Source organism: Lissotriton vulgaris, chromosome 7 (genome assembly GCF_964263255.1).
Source record: "Lissotriton vulgaris chromosome 7, aLisVul1.2, whole genome shotgun sequence".
Taxonomy (NCBI): domain Eukaryota; kingdom Metazoa; phylum Chordata; class Amphibia; order Caudata; family Salamandridae; genus Lissotriton; species Lissotriton vulgaris.
Window position 1 is genome coordinate 412,225,842 of NC_141695.1, and position 22,458 is coordinate 412,248,299.

Below are 22,458 nucleotides of genomic sequence, written 5' to 3' on the forward strand. Positions count from 1 at the left end.
AATACCTTATGTGGCCAATAAAGGGCCCTTTACAAGTCCACAGAGACACTGAGTAACAGCCTGTGATACTGCACCCTTTCCTTGCTTAGTGAAACTTTTCTTATTAGTTACGCTATTGCTTGGATATTTCTTTAACCAAAAAACAAACATTAGCATTTGCAACGAATGCCAACATGCTCAACTTAAAAACCATCTTCCTGTTCTCTTTGCCTTTGCAGCCCAGTCCCCAATGTCTCACACTTCAGAAACGCATTTAGTGCTAAGCTGTTTTAGAGGCTCAAATTCCTGCAGCAGCTAAGAACTTTCTAATGCGGACGTACCAGGTGTAGGCGCGCATGTCACTCAGTCAATTAACAAGTTATTTGGAGAGAATGCCCGTGGAGTTGTGCTGCGCTATTCCTTCTTCTCAGTATGAGCCTATTTCGACGTTAATATTTGCGCAGCAGACAACATGAAATAAAACGTGGGGCCTCATTTATGAGAAATGACGCATCGCTGCGTGAAAGCAGCGATGCGTCACTTCTCAGTGCGCACTCCTTGCGACATTTCTGATGCGTCATATTTAATGTATGACGCATCATGTCGCAAGGAGTTACAGATACGTCAGTATTTCTGACGTATCTGTAAGCGCAAAAGTGACGCATTGTTGGAGTGTGTCACAAAAGTGACGCAACTCCAGCAATGCGTCCTTTCACATGGGGCAAGCCCCATGTGAAAGGGCCTGCGTCAGTCTTACGCCTGCTGTGAGGCAGGCGCAAGATTTTGGCGCAACAGCGTCCTAAAGGTGACGCAGTGAAATCTCATAGATTCCACTGCATCACTTCTACGACCCTTCCTTGCGTCAATACGCCCCCCTTGCATACATTATACCTGGCGCAGGTATAATGTGGCGCAGGGGTTCACAAAGTGACGCATCTACCTAGATGCGTCACTTTGTAAATATGGCGCAACAAGGTGCATTTTTTACGCCACTGGTGCGTCACAAAAAGTGACGCACCAGCGGCGTAAAAGTGACGCACAGCCTCATAAATGAGGCCCGTGGTACTTTCATGGTAACAATGAACGCAAAATTGTTGTTGTGTGTAAACATAAACAAAGGGGTTACACCTGAGCCAATATTTGTTTACAACCTGTAAGCGTTAGGTTGACAGGCTGACAGCGTTTATTGTTCGAGAACACACAGAGAGTGGAATGAGGGTAAAGGGAGCGGAATACGTCATAACAACGACAATAAAAGTTAAATGATGTTTCCGTATAGTGCCTCAACCCACACGTCTGTTCTTAGTGTTATAAAAATAGATATTACTAGTGTATACTACTGTTAACATTAGATAACATTAGATATAGCACAGGCCCAGCTCAGTGGAACAACAGTGCTCTTTACACACAACATTTTTACTGTAGCAGAAGCTAATCCAGCATAAAGTTCAGTGCATAAAGAGTTTGAATCAGGTTGAGATCAGTAGTTAATAGCAGCCAACACATCCTCCCTCGTTGCTCAACCACTGCTTTATTTTGCATTTTTCCAATTTTCACACAATAAATTCATGTTTGAAACTGTGATTATGGTTTTGAGTTTAGTTTTTTTACTTTTTTGTGTTGAAAGTTTTTCATTGTTTCTGTATTTTTGGCGAAAAAAATAATAATGAATTTTGAAAAAAAATAAAAGGCTTAATTGCACTGGTTTGAAGGAGTATTCAAACGTTTATTAGGAATATGTTTCTCACAAGTGCACCACAAATCACGTTACATGAACCAACAAAAGCAATCTAGAGGCAGCCATGTAGGGCTGGTCCCACCTGACTGCTACCTCTGCCCTGCACCAAGCCCCTGCCATGCATGGCGTGCAGAGCTTAGCACAGGTCTGTGTATACAGAAAGCGGATTGACTTTTGAGTACAGTGATCAGCAGGCGGGCAGTGGAGTCTCAGGGTCACGGAGAAGTTTCCAGGCTATCCCCATGAGAAGTCGAGGGAACCCACCAAGGTCAGTGTGTGCCAAGAAGGTGAAAAGAGCCAGAATGGGGTGTTCTCACAAACCTGTGACTCAGCCTGGTCTGCATTGTGACGCTCCATTTTGAGGGGTCAGTGCCTCCATAGTAGGGTACCTCGCCTGACAGCTGATATTTAGAGCCGGGCTTGGGTGATGCACACATGCTCTCTCCTTCCAGGATCTGGAGCTGTCCTTCTGAGAGAGTTAGATGGTAGCTAACTCGAGCAGGTGATTGAAGGCCTGCCACATCCTGTTCAAGTGTTATTGGTGCTAAATATATATTTACCATTTATTTACTGCAGCGTATTAATGGACGTGTGGTGTGTTGTTATAAAGTAAAAGAAGCATTGGCCGCGCGGCCGTGCGGCAATGAAAGTAAAATCGATTGCCCGGAGTGGTGCGTGCGTGTGTGCGTGCGCGTATGTTGTGCCTAATATTCTATTTGACATCATTGCATGGTTTTCCTAGAGTGTTAGTGTGTATTAATTCTATGTTCTCTATTCTGATCCTGGCGGTTGCTGAGGCAGGTTAGATGTAACTTGTGCTCCTGTACTTATTCTTCAAATAAACCTTCTGTACTCACGACTCTGCAGTGTCTTCTTCGCAACATTTTGGCGACGAGGAGCACAAGTTAGATGTAACTTGTGCTCCTGTACTTATTCTTCAAATAAACTTTCTGTACTCACGACTTGGCAGTGTCTTCTTCGCAACAGCGTGCAGTCTTATCTTTTTTGAAGCACATACTTGTGCTTGTGCCGTGCCTCTGCGCGCTCCCGTAAGGTGGATGCTGCCACAAGCATGAGTATGTGCTTCAAAAAAGAGCAGAGCGATGGCTAAAGGTCTCCTATACAGCGCATGCGCGCTGTGTAGGCAAGACCTAATGATGGGCCATAGTGAACATCATTGCTGTCTTCCCCTTCCAAGAACAAACTGACAAGAGATTCGATGTCCCGTCAACACCCTAGCCCACAGGTGCTGCCTAGAGCAGTCAAATCCATCCCAAATTTGGGGCCCAACTCCCAGGTCCTCCAAGACAAGCAGCAGGTATGCCACCTCAAGGTGTCAAAGGCATTTTCAAAATCAGGGGTATTACCTCTAGTGGCCCTGTGGGTTAGTATCCCACATTGGTCGGTTTGCACTAATGACTGAAGTAATGAAAGTAATCGATTAGCTAGCACTTTACTCAAATAATATAATCAATGTTCAACATTGATAAAGGATGGTTAGAACTTTCTTCTAGGGTGTATCTACCAGCCTTGGGTAGCACCACTATTAGGGCCTCACATAAGGAATTGGGCAATATGCCCTGTTGATGCACCTGGCGGTACATCTCGAGCAACCAGGGCTGCAGGATGGCCTTGAATGTGATATAATAATCTACTAGAAATCCTTGGATTACTGGACTTTATTGTGAGCCATCTGGCTGATGACCACTAGGCTCTCCTCTATCTGTTGGGGTTGCTCACGTTCTTGGAGCAGCAAAGGACTGAGGTGGGATTGGGCAGCCTGGGAAGTATACTGTATGCTTGCACCTTTTCAAAAATAATTATTTGTGTCAGTACACACTATCTGCTCAGGAGTGACCAGCATAATCATTGAATAGCCAGTAAACGTATATCTTATTGCATTATGCCAGTAGGCCAGTGTTTTTTGAAAAACGTTTGTCAAATGTATTTCCACACTGTGAAACACAGTTCTCTTTCTTGCAGATGGTGTACAAAAACCAACCATCTCCCTAAACAGCCCATATAGTTTGTTTAAGGAAGGAGAGAGTGTATTATTATCCTGCCACGTTCCAGTGTTTGGCATGGCCAAAAATGTACACTTTAAGTTCGTTCACTCTTCCAACCCAATTGCTGTAAAGATTGCACCAGCCAGCGAGAACATCATATCCCATGAGATGAATGGACTGCTTATCTCTAATGGAGGAATGTACACATGTTCGTATGAAGTTGGACTGCAATTCAAGTCACAGCTAAGCGACCCTGTGATGATAGATGTTGGTAAGTTATTTCTTACTTTGAATAGGGAACGTTTTAATGTCCCTGCAACAAACGATCAATGAATGGTGTTGGTGATAAATAGATGGTGTTGCTAATAGTATTCTCAACACCTATTGGCGGGGTAAGAGGGTGGCATTATTGTTCTTTGGCTCAATAACTTTTTATGCTCTGTTGTTGTAAGGATCTTTTCTTTCCGCGCAGAGACCCCTTTTTTATTTCAATTTGAAGATGCGCTATTGAACATGTAACAAGTGATTAATTGCTTTTTCATTAAATGCACGCTTCTGGCATGTGCTTTTATTCTGTAAATGTATAATGGATAGGTCTGATAAGCATACTCAATCAAAAACACATTCTGTGATAATTTAGTGACTATTTAGTTTAGAGATTGTTCCAAGGAACGTCACAAGTCTTATGCCTGTTTCCCTCCTTAATTCTATTAATTAATCTTCTTTAATGACTTGCTTTTGGACTTCTTTCTTTTTGTTTTAGGTTCTTAAATACTACAGGACAGGTTCCATTTGAGCCATAATCTCAATTTTAGTTAGCTTGTCCAGCTTGTTTACCTTTGACCCAGATACTGCATGTCATTATGACGTAAAGTCCTATGCTCTGACTCAATTTTTAAGTAAGCCCTGAATCCACTTTAGGTAATGTAAGTCTCTATCTTCTCAATTTTAGTTTATGGGAGTCAACATTTTCCGCAGAATTAACGCAGAATCATCAACATGTCTGCCTTTGAAGCAGATGTCGTCTGTGCCTATCTTTCCAAGAACTGTAAAAGTTGACATGCCATTCAAATATAGACATCAACAAAACCCCCAAAGAAACATCAGTCTGTGATCGATGCCATTTTGTAGGTGAAATAACAACAATCGCCCAAATAATATAATCTACATTTACATATTTTTACCTTATTAGTACATCCACTAATGTATAATATTATGTCAAAATACTGCAAAGGTGATGTTACAAGTTCCATCTTAGGTAAGTAAAAATATGTAAGGACTACCACTTGACAACATAGGAGAGAAAAACGTCATCCCTGTCACAGAGGCAGGCCACAGATTCAGATGAGCACAGCACCAGATTCCATCACAACAGAAGAAGCCGCCAACAATAATCCCTGAGGCTAGGTGAAGCATTTTATTCTGCCTTCCCGAGCTGGATTGCATTCTTGCATGGACGCAATCTCCTAGCTCTTGAGCTTCTGCTCAAAATATCTGACAAGCTATGCCAGTCAGCAAACCCTGTTGTCCAGGCATGCGCACCACCTCCAAAATTCAGGCTTATTTTTTATTCATCTGCTAGAACTAGCATAGCGCTTAGAGATTGAACAGTAATGGTGCAAGGGCTTTACATTGTGATGTTATGAGTTTTCCCTGTTTTCACTGTTATTATAGCTTTCAGTTGCTTTTTATTATCTTCTGTGATATTACCAATATTATGTGCACAAGATCTTGGCATAATAAAACAACTATTTTACAATAAATATGTTACATATTCCATTCCTAGTGATATTTAGTGTGTAAATCATTAATAAATAAACATTTGGATTACCACTGCCCCCTGTTAATAACCCAAAAGCTTTGACACAATCTCATGTATGTACTGGGTGAGGATTTGCAGGGCTACAATAATCTATTTTTCACGTTCAGTGCTGGTGCATTGAACTAGGTTTGCTCATGTCACCCGTGGGTGTAAAAACAAACCGTGTGGAACTAAGACAAAAAGTCAGTTTACGCAACATCAAAAAGGGTCCCAAGTGTTGGAGATTTTATTTCCAAGAGTCCAGTGTTTCTTACTGCACCTGCCATTGTGGTTCCCATTTCTCAATGGTGGTCGCCACAAGCAAAATGTGGAGAGAAGGGTGGAGGGGGCACAGTAGAAGGGGGTAGGGAAATTTAATAACAATTTTTATAAATGAAGATATACCTGGAGATCCTGGCCTCCACCTGTGCGCGCCTCGGTGTTCTTCTTCCTGGTCGCATCACAGACTCGCTGTCCAATGCCCGCACTGCTCTCGTACTACGAGAGCAGCGCGGGGATTGACTGAGTGGGCTGCATTGATGCTCAGCTCAGGATAGGGAGTCTGTGATGTTTCTCCAACCTCTCCTTTTATTGCGCACATGCCACCTCTAATGATGGCCCTAGGTGGCCCATAGAGCAGAGTGCTATGTACGTAAAAGGTAGAACAGATACTGTCCTGGTAGGGAAAAACACCTACATTTGTTTTTTACTACAGTTATGCGTACTTCTCTCATAAGTTAACATTGGGTATTCCTTAATATACATTCAAGATATAAATCCAAATTGGAAAGGAGTCGCTGTGTCATGTTTCATATCTTAGGAATGGTAATGATAAATCCTTTTTACTATTCTAGAAATACCAGTTTCAGAAAGCTGAAATTTTTCTGCTCTTACAGCACTATGTGTCTGCAGCCTGTCACCAACACATGTGTGGGGTGTATGATAGCTACACTTTGGGCATTCCCTCTAGACTACCACAAGCAAAGGAAGGTAAGGTGTGTCTGAGCACTCCTCTGCATTCTGATGGCTCTTCTTGGTCAAGAAGAGAGGGAGGGGATGACACTTACACCTGTATAGGCAGTTCCCTACCCCTATACTAAAGACTGATTACCCCCTCCTGATAGTCTGGAGCCAGGAAGAAAGAACCTTTGTGCACCTTAAAGACCCTTCTTTGAAGTCACACCCACTTCAAGGGCATACTAGGGTATTAGTACTAGGTCTCCAAATCAGACACTTCTGTTCCTACAACTGGACTCTTTCAGAAAAACTGCTTTGCTGCATCAAGGACTGACACTCTGCTGGACTTCTGACCTTGAAGGTTTGCTTTTCTGCTGTGCTGCCCTGCTGCCTGTTGCTCTCTGATCCCACTGAGGAGAGCTGGATTTTGCCTGCAACCAAAGTGATCTCCAAGGGCTTGTTGGCTTGCCTGCTGCTGCTTGAGACTCAGGGCTATAAAAGTCTCTAACACTACTGCTGTACCTAGTTCACTGGAAGTGGTCCGACATACTTGCAACTAAGAAAACGACCGTCACTTCAGACTGTGTGTAGCAGAACCAGCGCATCAACCCTGTTGTGGGAGTAGAACCCACTGCATCGCACTTGGAACTGCTGCATTAGGTCCTGAACCGCCACTTCAGAACCAACGCCTCTCCGCCAGTGCTTGGAGAAGATCGATGCATTTCCCGTCCATCGTGGATCAACCCGGCGCATTGGTTTCCGAACTGCTCAACTCTGAACCAGTGCTTCGCTCAAAGGACCCGACGCATTGCCGCCACTGCGTGAAGAGAATAAACACATCATGTCAACTGCGGTCCCGATATTGACTTATAGTTCATCTACTCCCTGGATCACACTGTTGCAGCCAGGATCAGAATACTCTGTTCATCGGGCCTACGTGGCTTTTGTCCTTGCCCTGTGCTCCTCACAGTCAGTCTGAGCTCTTGACCTTGCCCCGGTCCAGTGCGACCAGACAACCCCCGTAGACACTTATTGTTTCTTAGCACTAGACACTTTTTATTCTTTAAAAATTCATAACTCAACTTTTACTTATTGGATTTTTTATGGTTTGCTCTTGATTTATTTATAAAATTATTCTCAATTTTTCTAACCCTGTGTGGAGTCTTTTTGTGGTGTTTTAATTGTGTTGCTGTGTGTATGTGTTTCACAAATACTTTACAAATCTCCTCATTTGATAAGCCTGACTGCTCTGCGCCAAGCTACCAGAGGGAGAGAACAAGTAACATTTTAGTTTGTATCTACCTTACCCTGACTATAGAGGTTGTCTCTACTTGTTCAGGGTGCATATCTCTACCAACTAGAGACCCAATCTCTAACATGGTACTTTAAATGATTTGCAAATTTTCTAATGTTAAGCCTGTCTACTTGTGCCATAGCTACTGGGGGTTGAGCTCATATTAAATTACTGAAACCTTTACTGGACCTAACAAGGAAATTGACATTATTATTTGTGGTGGACTACCATTGACCCCAATTACTAATCAACTTTCTCAGAGTTTACAAAAAATGAGCCCTACATACATTAACTGTGATGATGCACATATTTTCAACTTACAAAGATACTTTTACCTTGTCGATATTTTGATCATTCATAATCGTGCTGGAACATTTTGGCAGCTCAATATTAAAAACTCAATATTCTAACATACAATTTCATTATTGGAGCTACGATAAATGATGGAAGCGATATTTAAATGGCTTTATTGAAAATGAAAGACTACAGCCACATTAATACTGTTCCAACCTATTCCCATCTTTTTTTGGTGTTGGTAGTTGGACATTTTTTTGACTATTTGATGCCATTGACGGATGAGAAGTATAATGTTGACCGAGTCTATAGAGTGGAAGCACACTTTTCTATATGTTTGTTATGGTTAGCATCCAGTGTAGGCGTTAATGCATGCTAACATACATGTCTATTGAGCGCCTTATCCCTTGAAAAATTCACCCAGGAAAGTTACAAATAGTGCATGTTAACACAGTGCATGTCTGTGCATTGGATGGTACTAAGTGAATACCTCACTTAACAGAATTTTCCTAGGCAGCCTTAATTGCAGGTGCCAGAATTAAAGTGAGCTTTCCTGCTTTATTTTGTGAAAGCAAACAGTGTATTGTGTGAGGTAAATTGCCACATACCTTCTGCTCATGTTGCTCCTAAGCAATAAAGGCTTTTGCATCTCTCTGCCAAATATCTATAATGGCTGCAACAGCAGATTGGCCATGTGTAGTTTCGTGCTGATGGATTCCAAAGTTACAAAGGCATGTGCCTGTTATGCCTTCGAAAATTTCTAATGGAAACATGTCCAGATTTGTGTTGAAAACATAAGTTCCAAACCCATTCTACTCCGCCTGCTCCATAGACTCCTAAAACGGAAATAGGTATAACACACAGTTGCAATGAGGTTAGGGTAGAGAGAATGACCAGATGCTGTCAAACATGACACAGATTTGGAAGTATTCTGGTTTACATTCAAGTGGAAATGATATGGCTCAACAATATTATGGACAATAATCATAGTGTCACAAGGAAATGAGGTGGTCTAAGACTAAAATATTGGGAATTTTTTTATAATTGCTCAGGTATTCCTTATTGTGAGGATAATATGTATATAGTTTGCGGAAGATAAGTTGAAAAATATATACTGATTACAATTAGATACTGTTAGTGCATGGTGATTTTGTGGTTTAACTGTGGACCTTCCAGATCAAGAAATGATCAGACAGGTTTGTGGGATTCTAAACACCCTTAACTCCTATAAGCGTTACTCAAAGAAGCAATATTAGGAATACCCACCAGTACATTCCTGGGGGAAGATGGATTTAACTGTGACTTATTCAACACCTGTAAAAAACATCTGTCCTCCATGATTTAGGAAGCCTTTTGCGAGGCTGAGTGTTCTAGGTCCATAAGGATCATCTCTACACAATCATAACACTCTTCCCAGAGGAAGGAAAAGATTTACCAAACTGCAATTGTTACTGGTTCAGCTCCTTAATTAAAATTGACATCAAAATATTCACACAAAATGTTATTTATAGGGCTGTACAAGGTGATCCCTTCCTTACTTCTATGTCAGGACCGAAGGCGAGGATTATGCTTAGTATTCTTCACTTTATTCAATAGCAGCCATTTTAACAAATAATATAGAAAAAAAGAAACTACTATTCCAAGGATGTCTTGGGAATATGGAAGAAACACGTTCACAAAGGGTAATAACCAATGGTAAAACGAGTCCCAGCAACATCCAATCAAGGCTCCACCAACTGCTACATAGTCATTCACTTATGTCCCCATATCGTCTTTCTTTGCTGCTTGCAGCCGAGTTAAACGTCCTTTCCATTTTCCCAATGTTCTGTGCTATATTTATATTGCATGACACTGTGTTCTTTTATGTAAGGCTCAGAGTTGCCTAATACGTTTCGGTTTACCTGGGCCGCAGAACTGGTTTGTGCTCCCTTCTCAGCCCTGTGTGTCAGTGTGGCTCTGCAGTGAGGTCCTCCGCCCGCAATGCGGCACCAGAGTCGCAACCTGGTTGTCAGCATGCGAGTCTCGAATCCCTTAGATCAGGCTTGAGATCGGGCGCCACTATTGGTCGCCATCAGCCTGGAGAGATACTCCTTGCTCAACCACGGTCTGTAGCCCGTGTGAGCAATTGCTTGTGTTTTTTGCTTGTACGCCGTCTTGCCAGTGTCTGTATTCCCTCATGTGCAAACGTGTAACACCTCACAGGGGTGTCTGTATTAACTGGGTTGGTTCGACGAGTGTCTGACCCTGGCCAGTAATTCAAGGCCATTTCAGGGACACCTCCTCTCAGGCTTTGCAGCCTCAGTATTATGAAACCACCGGGGAACGGAATCAAGGCTCTGCTGCTGTTGTTTGGCTGTTCCCCATCCCTGCTACGGCTGTGCCCACCTGCTAACTATTAGTGCTCTGGGACCTATTTGACTTGGCTTTTCAGGTTTAGAGTATACCATTTATGGAGGAGTTTCAGGAATTGGCCCTGAAAGAAAACTCCCTACAATCTCCCCTGTTCGATGATGATTTTTACGAGGCGGTAGATGCCTCAATTTACAGGGCTGTTGCTGAGCCTATGGCTCCTATGGAGCAACGCCGCTCTCAACAGATCATGCAAGCAAGCACTCAGATGGGGCTGCTGGGCTGCATAGCCCTCCTTTAGCCCACCCTCGCCCCCTGGGAATATTCCAGCAAAGCGCCTCTGTCAGTAAGGGGTGGATCATGACGCCTTCTTTAACCAAGACTTGGCCCACAGCACAGCTAATGGGCCTCCTGGCCCCCTCCAGACCCCCCACCTCCCCAATCTTCAAATCCTGATGACCATCATGGGGATAAGGACGAGGATCAGGGCCTGTCACGCCCATGGATTCTTTTCAACCCATCAGGCATGCATGCCCCTGCCCCAGTGTTGGATCTCCTTAATCAGGATGATATTATTCACCCTCAGTTGGCGGAATGGACGTCTGCTGGGATGGTTGCCTCTTACGTGGCGGCACGAATAAGGAAACCCCTTGAAAAGGCAACCTGTGTCCGCCTTTGGGCAGAATGCCCTCGCCCATTGCTGAAGGGCAAGGTGTACCCGAATCATAAGCTGGACCCCACCAGTGCTACCTTCTTGCCCAAGTTCATGAAGGAACCCAAGAAGGGTATTGACAGGTCCTGACATTTTAACCAGGACAAGTTCACGGATGCCCTCAGTCCGCTAATAAAAAAATTCGATATGGCTGAGGATGCCAGGTCTTCAGGTTCCATCATTTCCCCAGATGGATGTGCTTTCTGAATGTGCACAATGCGCCATTATCTTTCTAGGCAACACCAGTTGTGTGTTATCAGCTGAGCGTAGACGCTTGTTCCTTATGAAGGTGGACCCCAATTTGGGTGAACTGGCTGTCTAAGAAGCTGGCGCTGTTGCCCAGGGAGGCCTTTTGGGAGAGTTGTTCATAAATTTACTTGGAATGTTTCTAAACACATTCACAGCCCTGGACAAGGCCCAGTCATCCATCAAGTGGGTTTTTCATCCTCATGTTTTCAACAGGACTGGGCGAGGTAAGTACTGCTCGTCCGGCCAGGTATTTGCCCAGTACCAGAGAGGTCAAGGCTCCAGGTGCTGTGCCTACCAGAACAGCTCCGGATATGCCATGTTCTACCCAACCAAACAGCATTTCCTCGGCTGAGGCAAAGGATTCAGCACAGCTGCCAATTCCGGTGGGTGTCATTCCTTCTTCCTCACTAAGAGTACAGTGGCGGCTGGCTGGCTTCGTGAGTGTTTGGCGAACTATCACCTCAGACGCATGGGTGCTAAAAACCATTCTAGGGTTCTGTATAGAATTCAATGGCTCCCCCAGGCAAACAGAACCTCCCAGGCCAATTCTGTTGCCAGAGCACAAGTCTTCCCTGATAGACAAGGAGATTGCATCCCATTTTCGCAAGGGTGCTATCTCCATCTCATCACTCCACCATTGAGGCTTTATAAGTAATTCTTTCCTTGCCGACAAGGCAAATGACTGTCAAATGCTGGTCATCAACATTCGCGATTCAATGAGTGGCATGTACATCACCATTTCAAGATGGAGGGTTTTCATCTGCTTCGTGATCTAATATGACCTTCGGATTAGATGGTGAGATTAGATTTAAAGGACGATTATCTAGCGATTCAGATTTTTCCCCATCACAGAAGGTTGCTTAAGTACCCCTGGTGCCAAGTCACTTATGAATTCAGTGCTCTTCTTTTCAATCTTTCCTCCGCACCATGATGCTTCACAAAGGATCTAAAACTAGTTCTGGAGTATCTTTGTGCCCAAGGCATGCGCATCATTGTCTGTCTCAACGTTATGCTCCTTCTGGCATAGTGTGAGCGACAACTGTAAGAACCTTTTCCAGTGCAGGGTGAATTGGTTTGGCAGTTCAGGATGGACTGTTCCCATGAGGCACAGAGTCAAGACTGATTTGCATATGGCCAGGTCTAAATTGGGGTGGCATAGTGAGCAAAATAATGATTGATTTAATCCAGATCTCTTGATTGGAGGTAAATGTTATGATTTGTTCTGCATTCTGTCCATAAATTGTGTGTCTTTTGCTTTCTTGCCCTAAGTGTGCCGGGTATTCCCAGACATGGGTCCTGGGCTCACTGTGCCACTGGATTCCAGCTAGCCTCGCTGATGTGGAGTGTTACCCCGAAAATGGTATCAAGATGCTTGTTTCCGGAACAGAGTGGACCTGGCTGGGCAGTTCGGGCTGGACTTGTCCCATGAGGCACAGGGTGAAGCCTGATTTCCATATGGCCAGGTCCAAATTGGGGTGGCATGGTGAGCAAAAGGATGATGGATTTAACCCAGATCTCTTGACTGGGTGTGAATGTTTTGATTGGTTCTACATTCCGTCCATCAATTGTGTGTCTTTTGCTTCCTCCTCCTTGTTGCAGGAGCTCGGTTTTGTCAGCAAGAAGAAATATCTCTTAGTTCCCTCCTAGTCAGAAACTTTTCTTGGTTTTGTAATCGACTCAACTAGAGCTTCTTTGATCCTTCCGGCTCGCAAGCTAACCAAAATCTGGCACGAGCTATGCAAGACCTTGGCAAGGCGTCATGTCTCTTTGAGGCAGATTGCCCAAGTGGTAGAGCTTCTGTCCTCATCCATCCAAGCGATCTGTCCTGGTTCTTTACATCATCGGGCTCCTCAGCGCCTCAAGTCTGTGCATTTGAGGAAAGGCCTGACATATCTTCCGAGGACGTGAAGGAAGAAATTGGCTGGCGGCTCGCCCAAATCGATGCTTGGAATGGGAAGGCCATTTTTGGCTCAGCTCTAGATCTAATCATATAGCCAGACACCAGCAGATTGGACTGGGGCACATGTTGTGGGAAATTTCCCACTGGAATAGGATGGTCCACTAAGGTTTTTTTAACAACAAAACAATCTGGTGGTCTGAAAAGGAACAGCAACTACTACAAAGAAAAGGAGTGGAACCAAATGAAATCACAATGGTTTCTAAAGCCAGTGTAATATACAGTTCTAAATCTTGAAAAACTGTAAGGTAAAAAAAGCCATGAGGATGGAAGGAAAGAAAAGGGTTTCCATCAACTGCCCTTTGTGGCCAGTGTCATCACTTGGAACTCCAAAGTGCCCCTGTCACCTCAGCCCCTCTGATATTGAGCATGAAGCTTGTAAATGTAAATGTATTTATATAGCGCAAATCACTGACCGAGGTCGGTATCTAAGCGCTTGCTTAGGGAACCCGTCCTGGTATTCCCCTGTGAGATAACCCCGGCAGGGTATCCACAAGGTGAAAGCCAGGCATCCCGCCGCGAGGGGCCGTTGTGGAGATTAAGCAAGCTATTGCCCAGAGCCCGTGAGTCGAGAAGGCACCGGAGCGAGAATTATCGAGTCCGTGGAATTTTTATGAGCCCAAGACCTGCCGAGGCGGGGAATTGAACGCTGGTCCAGGGCCGATCTCAGCTTCCGGGACTGCCGCCTCTAACCCCTGAGCCACACTTCTCCACTTGTGAACTGGGAGCAATGATAAAGTACTTGAGCACCAGAAGAAACAATGAGAAAAGGACTGATAGCCTGAACGTCCAAAAATACACAGACCCAGTCAACCAAAATGCAGTGCAACAAAAATTTCTTAGTGAAAAGTGAGGTTAAAAAAGACTTGACAGCAATCCCAACAATTTTATTAATGATTGCTGCTAAACTTATTAAAAAATACAGTGTCGGCTAGTAAAAAATACGCCAAAGTTATATGGTCTACTAGTTTCAGCCAAAATGGCCCAAAGAGCCCGGCTTTCTTCAGGACCTTCTGAATATAGCTACTGCAGTCAGTGCAATTTGAAAGAATAAAACAAAGTGCAGATAGTGAAAAGAATCATAAGGATAATCACAGTTTCATTACTTGTGACCATTGACAGTACCTCTAAACAGGATGAATAAGTTTCATCCCTAAAGAGAGGAAACAAAAGGCTGGATCAATATATAAGTCTCTCAAAGGCCAAGATCCATACGCTACTCCTTACTTTGTAGTCACATCCACACAAAGTATGTTGGTGCACTCACCTATCCTGTGTGAGGTATCAGCCTCACCTCACCTGGCTCGGACTCAGGTAAAATAGGAGGCACCGCCCTATAAAGAAAACAGTTCAAAACCTATTACTCACATCAGGTAGTATATAGAATAGGCGGGAGCTCCCAGCTCGCCATCCCTGGACCCCGCAGCAGATCTCTGTAAAATTTCTCCAAAATTTAGAAGCTGTGAAAATCTCAGGACCAAGCCAGATAAAAAGTCCCCTGAGGAAGAGCTGTGTAGCTCGAAATGCATCGGGCATCATGAAAAGTTGATTCATTTCTGTGATAATCTTGAAGAATTGAAATGTTATGAGAAAAGACATATAATTTCATGAAAATTAAATGAAGTTAACAAACTAAGGAGTATCGACACCTTCTTCAAACTTTGATTTAGAAACATTATTCAAAACTCTGTTCTAACAATTTGTTTGAAAGATATATACAGGAGTGCTTATGTGATTGTGAACCTTGAGGTTCAAGAAACGCGCATCAGTATCTATAGCTAACCCTGTGGCTCAGAAGGGGATTCACATTTAGCACCAACCACATTCCAAACCTTGCTCCAACTATATACAGCATTGAATACACTCGAGTGCGGAGTCATCTTCCAATAAGTCTTTTTTAACCTCACTTTTCACTAAGAAATTTTCGTTGCACTGCATTTTGATTGACTGGGTCTGTGTATTTTTGGACGTTCAGGCTATCAGTCCTTTTTAGGTCGAGGACCTAAAGGCTGCGCTTGCGCAGTCTGGGGTCGGAGAATTAATGTCCCTTAGTAGCGCTTTGGAACCTGCCTCCCTGCCTCGTCTCTCCTCCATTGTCTGGCTTCCTAAACGGAGGCCAGTCATTGGAGGAGAGATGCGTCACTCCGATTTAGCCCCGTCTTTTTCGGATTCGGGGCGTAAGTTTTGCTGTTCTTTAGCTTGTGACGTCGTCTGTCACTCAGGACAGCAAAACACGCCCCGAATCCGGAAAAATTTCGGAAGCTTGAGGCCGCCATTTTGCTGTTGGTAAGGTTGTGGTAGGCTGCTCTCGCTTTCCTCGTTCCCGCCGTCTTTTTTCCCGCCCCTCCCGCTGTCCGTGTCTTTGTTCCCGTTGTATCCCACCCCCCTCCCGCTGTCCGTGTCTTGGTTCCCGTTGTATCCCACCCCCCTCCTGCTGTCCGTGTCTTTGTATCCCGCCCCCCTCCTGCTGTACCCGGATCGCCACCAGCGCCGCCATGACCCGCTGCCGCTCCACCACCAGCAGGCAGTTAGCACACTGACAGTCGCGCCAGCGGCAGAAGCGCTTGTTTAAAGAAAGGAGTCTGGTTGTTGCTGCTGCGTGGAGCGCCTGGAGGGGGGAGACGACGAGGGCTCCAGAGCGCGGCAGAGTGTGGGGCCTCGCGGAACCGCTGAAGAAATTTCTCCCCTACCCTCCTGTTCGCCATACGCTGCGCTGCGGTCCCTGGAACTTTGGCTGGGGTCCGACTGCATTCGACCGCAGAGGAGCTGCAAGATGGTGCCCGGAGGTTGGTAAAAGCGATACCAACAAGATGCGGCGGTTTTGCGGAGTTGTGGATTCCGAACCTGTGAGCTGTGGCATGCGAGAGGGACACCTACAGAGACATGGGCAGTATGGTAGGAGTGCATAAATAGAGTGGTGAACAGACTTGCATGAGCGCCGTGTAGTGTGATCTGCGCCCTTCCCGCTCGGCTCTGTTGAGACCCTTGAGGTGTGCGGACTGTGTGAGGTGGAGGAGTGCGGACTGGGCTGCGCTGCTGGCATCAAGGCGCAGGGACTGAGGGGCCAACTGCAGGGACTCGAAGACAACTATCGGAAGCTGCACATATGAGGGGGCACAGAGAAACACGCAGTCTGATGCGGGAGCCTGGAGGCTGAGATGCGGTGGGACTGTGTGGGCTGTGCATGGAGTATACCGACAAGAGGGGGAGTACCTTATAGACCGCTGATATCATTGCAGAGGCACCGGTAGTGGGGTGCTGCACCGCCCGCTGTCCCACGTGTTTTGCGCCCTTCCCTCTATACAAAACTGAGGCTCTGGCACTGTGCTGACTGCAAGAGGTGTCTACATGCAGTTTGTGAATCTACTGTTGGAATTGGGGCATACGAATTGTGGATTCGACTGCCCGCACCTGGAGAATGATTCAGCGCTGGACTGAACGGGGCAGCACGTAGTCACACAGTGGCGTTTTTAGCCAGGCACAGGGAGTTCATACAGTAGCTGAGGTGGTGTGTGGTATCGCTACAGAGCTTCCATGTCCTACTGAGGTGTGCCCAGCTTCGAGGCGCTTTAAGAGACACAACGCATGCGGGACAGATATATCTAGAGTTGTGACACCTCTGAGGTGGTCTGGGATGGAAGGATGTGGGTAAATTCTGCTTAAATATTGGTATGGAGCTCTGCCTCTGGGCCGTGCAACTCCAAGATAAGGGAGTCGTGGGCACCTGCCACTCAGTGTTGCGTTACTTACTGAGCGAGGCTTGTCAAGAGATCAGTTTTGAGATTCTGAAGACGTGCGAGTCGTTTAGTTCTGTGAATCCAATGGGAAATGGTTTGATTGAACACGTGTACCTCCCCCTTCTCTCGGCACACACAGGGTTGTTTAAGATGCTCTGGGATGTGTACCGATGAGTCCTCGGGGATGGACAAGGTGAGGACTACTCTCGAGTACGAATGCAGGCGGATCCACTCAGCCTTTTATCATTCCAAGGTCGATAAAATGTGCACTGTGAAGGGGTTAATAATACACCTCTGTTATTAAGCAACAAAGACAACTCAAGGCAAGGGGTGAATGGGCCTTTTACATCTACACTTATGTTATGGGCAGCAACACGTTTCATGCACCAGGTGATTTGCTCAGGATCACGTGATGTGCCTGACTCCCGCGCAGAATTCGTGGTTTGAACCCACACTACAGTTAAGAATCCTGCGAGGGAGCACGAGCTCACGCAGCATTGCAAATCCCAGAACGATATGGATGTGAATCTATCCCGGCTTAGATTTTAGCCTTACTCTTGGGGGGCTTTGTCTCTTGGGTGCCATGCACTCTTATAAAGAGGGTGGGGTTGAAAATCGTCATGATCCTTGTGTGTGAACCCGCACCAAAAGGGTTATCTCTCCAGCAAAACACAATTTAGTTCATGTGTTCTAAAATAAAAATAAAAATTTGCTTACTGTGAAAGAACGGTAAGTTCGGTCCTGTAAATAGCAAGTTTAATATTAAACCAATTCAATGGTACTTATGTTATCACCTTGCAAGGACGTGGAGCTAATTCTGTGACGCATTAAGTGGCTACAGATATCTTTGTGGTGACAAGTTAATCCACTGAGCTTTCTCAATAGGATTTGAACGTGTCACCAGCAGGTTAAAACACATAGATGTAGAGCAGGTGCATCCTGAGGTGCTTTCATCTGTGCCACTCGGGGTGTTTGCTCTTTCACCTTATATATCTAAAGCGCCCTTTCTCTTGGTATAGAATCGATGGTGAGGTTTATTGCGTTTTTAAAGCTATTAGTATTGTAAATAACAATGCCTTGTATTTATGTTTTAAAAACCCAAAACATAAATAGAAGGCATTGTCATTTACAATGCCAATAGCTCAAAATCGTTTGAAGGCAAGACCTATTTCAATGCAAATGCCGAGGTGGGCACCACAGGAGCCCACCTCGGAGCTTCAAAGTGGGCCGCTCTCACCCTCCTGATTCATGTTGAGCCCTCTCCCCACCCACCGAGCACAAATGCAATGTTTCTCTCACACCACCCTTTCCCTGTGCATGGAGTGAGGCACCATCCGTGCCATTGTTTGAAGAGGGGGAACATTTAGTCTCTTTTCTACAGGCAAATCGACAGGGCATACCTTTGCGATCAAACTTTTTTAATTGTAATATTTCTGTTATTGCTACCGTCCCCTGTGCCCAGGCAACTTTCTGCACAACCCATTACCCCCACCTCCATTTGGCAGAGTCCACTCGCACCCCAAAGAGGCAATTTCCTGTTTGGCCAAGGACAGGACAGGACAGGACAGAGGAGTCGAGCTGGCATTGATGGCTGGCATGCTCTACCGCACAGCTTTCCAAACTTTTCATGTTGGTGACACACCTTTTTGTGAAAAAAAATTCAGGGACACGGTAACGCGAGGAAGCGCAGCGAGCGAGCCCGAACCACCTATGGAGGGTTCGGGCCCCACACACAACCCCACACACACCACCCCACAGACACACCACCCCACAGACACACCACCCCACAGACACACACCCCACAGACACACACACAACCCCCCACACACACAACCCCACATCCCCCCACACACACACACACCCTCCACACCCCCCACACACACCCCCACACCCTAGCACTCTGATTACTATATTCCCTATGGTCGTTATAGTTCATTTAGTTTTATAGAAAAGTCATATGCTCATATATTTTCACAAATTGTAATTGCACCAGACTCATGCTTTTTTACTAGCTTTTTCACTCAATTAATATGTTACTTATATACAAATCAAATTCCCTGTTAATTATTTAAAGAGAAGTAAATATGGAAGAGAATGGAGTCAAATGATGTGGCTCCTGTGAATGCAAAAGGCGCCCATATTACCAGAAATACCAAAATCACCACTTTTCAATAACTCTGGAGCAGTTCTATGTCATCAAACACCCCCACACATGATGTTTAGCCACAAGTAAACCACATTGCAGCCAGTAGCTAGGTTGAAAATGCAGAATTCGGTGACTTTGACCAAAAGCTGTTAAAAGTAAAAAAAAAAAAGAAAAGTGTGAGAAAAAATATTCAACAGTTATCCCAACCACATTCGTTGGCACATTCTTAAGTAGAAAGTCTGAGAAATTTCAATTCGATCATATTTGAAGTTATCAAGATATGCTTGCACTGTAAAAAAAACGCAGTGTAAGAATTGTAATAAAAGAGCATTATGTCTTGTGAAATATTGTCTTTTCAGCACACGAACAACACGTTTAACTACAAGGGATGTTTAGAAGAAAAAATTTGTATTTTTGCCATCTGCTGGCATCACGTATTGTGTATTTATCTTGAAGATTAGATAATGCTTTGGAAGAGGATTCCTCTCGACTACCACTTGGGTTAATAGAAATGAAATTAGACAGCCACATGATAACGGACAATTGATAAACAAGCTCATTGTGGAAGGCCATTTCACATTTAAAAGGATAAATCAATGCCTCTCCTTTAACATTGCAGTAAGAAAATCCTAAGTAACGATCCACGTAAAAGGCATTGAAGCGAGAGGCCTGTGCAGTGCCACAAAAGTTGAAGGGAAGTTCACTGTGCAGATAAGCAGCTGTGGGCTCTAATCAAATAAGAAAAAAAGCAAAAAATATTGAACCTGCTAATGACCATCGACAGCAACAACTATAGAAAGGACTGGCTCACACACATTACATTCGATCAAATGTGTCGCTATGAGTTTATACAATGGCATAATGTATCAGAGTAAATAAACCACATAAGACACAATTTCTCACATGCACTCTGTCACCCATCTTCTGAAGGAAAAGCTGTGAATACCGGTAAGTCTTGCAGCAGCACAACGTGGCCCGTTGCCTACTGCACACGCCAAAGTAAACTGTAAGATACATATTTCCCGAAGGTGGCCATTTACAGGTACTCGGTATTAAGCCTTAAGCCTAAAGGGCTTCAGCCCCCCAGTCGCCCCCCGTCGTGTTTGTCATCCCGGGACCGCTCACAGCCGCACCTGAGCACTTGACAGGTCTTTAAAGACCTTGTGAGTGTCAATAGGGCTTTGTTGTTGTTTCACCCCTTCTAAGAGCCCCTGCAGCCCGGCTCTGCCGATTCCCGGCAGAAGTAATCTCATCCCGTGACACACCTACGGCTGGGGCGCGACACAGTAATGTGTTGCGCCACACAGTTTGGAAAGCTGTGCTCTAACGGATGGGATATAGTACTGTGCACTTGACTTCAGAGCTTTCAGCTCTGGCACTCATGTTCTGCTTAGGCAACGTATGTTTTGTGCCGAAAGATGAATGTGTGCATGTACATGACATGACATGGAATTTGTCTGCGCTTGCCCGTGCTGTTTATCTCTGTAATATTATCCGGACGTGTGTCTTTCTACAGCTTGTTCTTGTTTATCCTGTGCTCACTACTTTGGTGCGTGTCTCTTTCTCTCTCTCTCTCCCTGTCTATCTTTCTCTTTTCATCCATCTAGGGCTCTGTGCAAGCCTCTGTGCTTCTCCATCGTGTGTTATCCTCCAATTTACTCATTTAATCTAGCCTCTTCCAATCTGTTCTTACTTATTATGGGCTCCTTTGTGTGCTGAATCAACTTACGTCCTTCCATATATGTTTCCCCATTCTTCTATCTCCCATGCAAAGCTCCACACCACCTCACCGTGCTCTCCATCCGGTGCTTTCACGTGTGCTTTCTTGTCCATCTTCTACTTTCTTTAGTCCAGTTCTCTCTCCAATGCAGTGTTCTCATGCCCTTTGCTTTCCCAACATTTGCTCTCCCAACATTTGCTCATTTCATTGCATTCCGCGAATGACTAGTTCCAGGTCATATCCAAGCTAGGTAGCCGTGATAGCAACTTAATCGTACTATTCGTTACATATAGACACTTGAAGACCCCACTTAAGTACGGTTATAATGGTGTGCATCTTGCATTGTTTACAGAGGAGAGTATCTTAAACTAGGTGGAAAATCATCACCCAGATCAGATGTGTATAAACAAAATACAAAGTGGCTAGGGCACACGTTGTTTTTAGGCTTCTATTTGTTATAATATGTTTTGTGTGGTCTCTTGATCTATACCTGAACATTTACCCATATATTTGTACGGAACTCAATATTAGTCCGTAGAAGATGTGAGAAGGGGCCATAAGGCTTGCACTTTTGTATAGGTAGCACATATTTATACTGTTGAATGCCGGCATGAAGTAAATGAAATGTGTACAAGGATGCCTGTTGCCTTACATGTGTGGCTGCAGTGTTTTCAGTGCTTCAGAGGGCCGGGCTTGGCTCCGCTGATCTCCGCTGTGTGGCTGCAGTTGTTTCCAGTGCTTCAGAGGGCCGGGCTTGGCTCCGCCGATCTCCGCTGCACCAGCAGCTAAGGGCCGAGCCTTGCTCCGCCTGTTGGCTCCGCCGGGCCCCTCCCACCCCCGTGACCAGCAGTGGGTGTCAGAGGCAAGCGCCAGGAGGCGCATAAATGCTCCCTCGGTGCTGAGTCCGAGGGGAGTCTTACTTGTGTGGCTGCAGTGTTTTCAGTGCTTCAGAGGGCCGGGCTTGGCTCCGCCGATCTCCACTGTGTGGCTGCAGTTGTTTCCAGTGCTTCAGAGGGCCGGGCTTGGCTCCGCTGATCTCTGCTGCACCAGCAGCTAAGGGCCGGGCCTTGCTCCGCCTGTTCCCCCGGCCGGGCTTGGCTCTGCCGGGCCCCTCCCACCCCCGTGACCAGCAGTGGGCGTCAGAGGCAAGCGCCAGGAAGCGCATAAAGGCTCCCTCGGTCCCTCGTCCCGCGGGACGCGCGCGGGCGAGCGCCAGGAGAAGCCAGGGACAAGGGCGGGACCATCTGTGGCCGTCAGGGGCTGCAGGAGGCTGAGCTGGGCCTACCCTCTAACATTTGGACCTGGGCCTTATTCTGATCGTCTAGCTTCGATACAGTGAGTCTTTTTGGGTTCGATACTTCTAACTGCCATTGCTAAAGGACTACCATACGTTCGGGACTTTTGCACGTTATTAACTATAGTGGTTAAATTCTATTTATGATTATAGCATGACTACGTGTACCACCCCCCTTACCCTCTACTGCAGGGGTTCCCATATTAGGACCCCTAGACAAATATT

General features: G+C 45.3%; 1 protein-coding gene across 1 annotated transcript in view; it reads left to right on the forward strand.

The window, feature by feature from the left end:
* Positions 1–22,458, forward strand: part of LOC147701761 (uncharacterized) — a 469,217-nt gene that overhangs the window by 338,331 nt on the left and 108,428 nt on the right. The window contains exon 4 of the mRNA XM_086929364.1: positions 3,701–3,994. Coding sequence (XP_086785490.1) covers positions 3,701–3,994 — 294 coding nt within the window. The remainder of the gene's footprint in view (positions 1–3,700; positions 3,995–22,458) is intronic.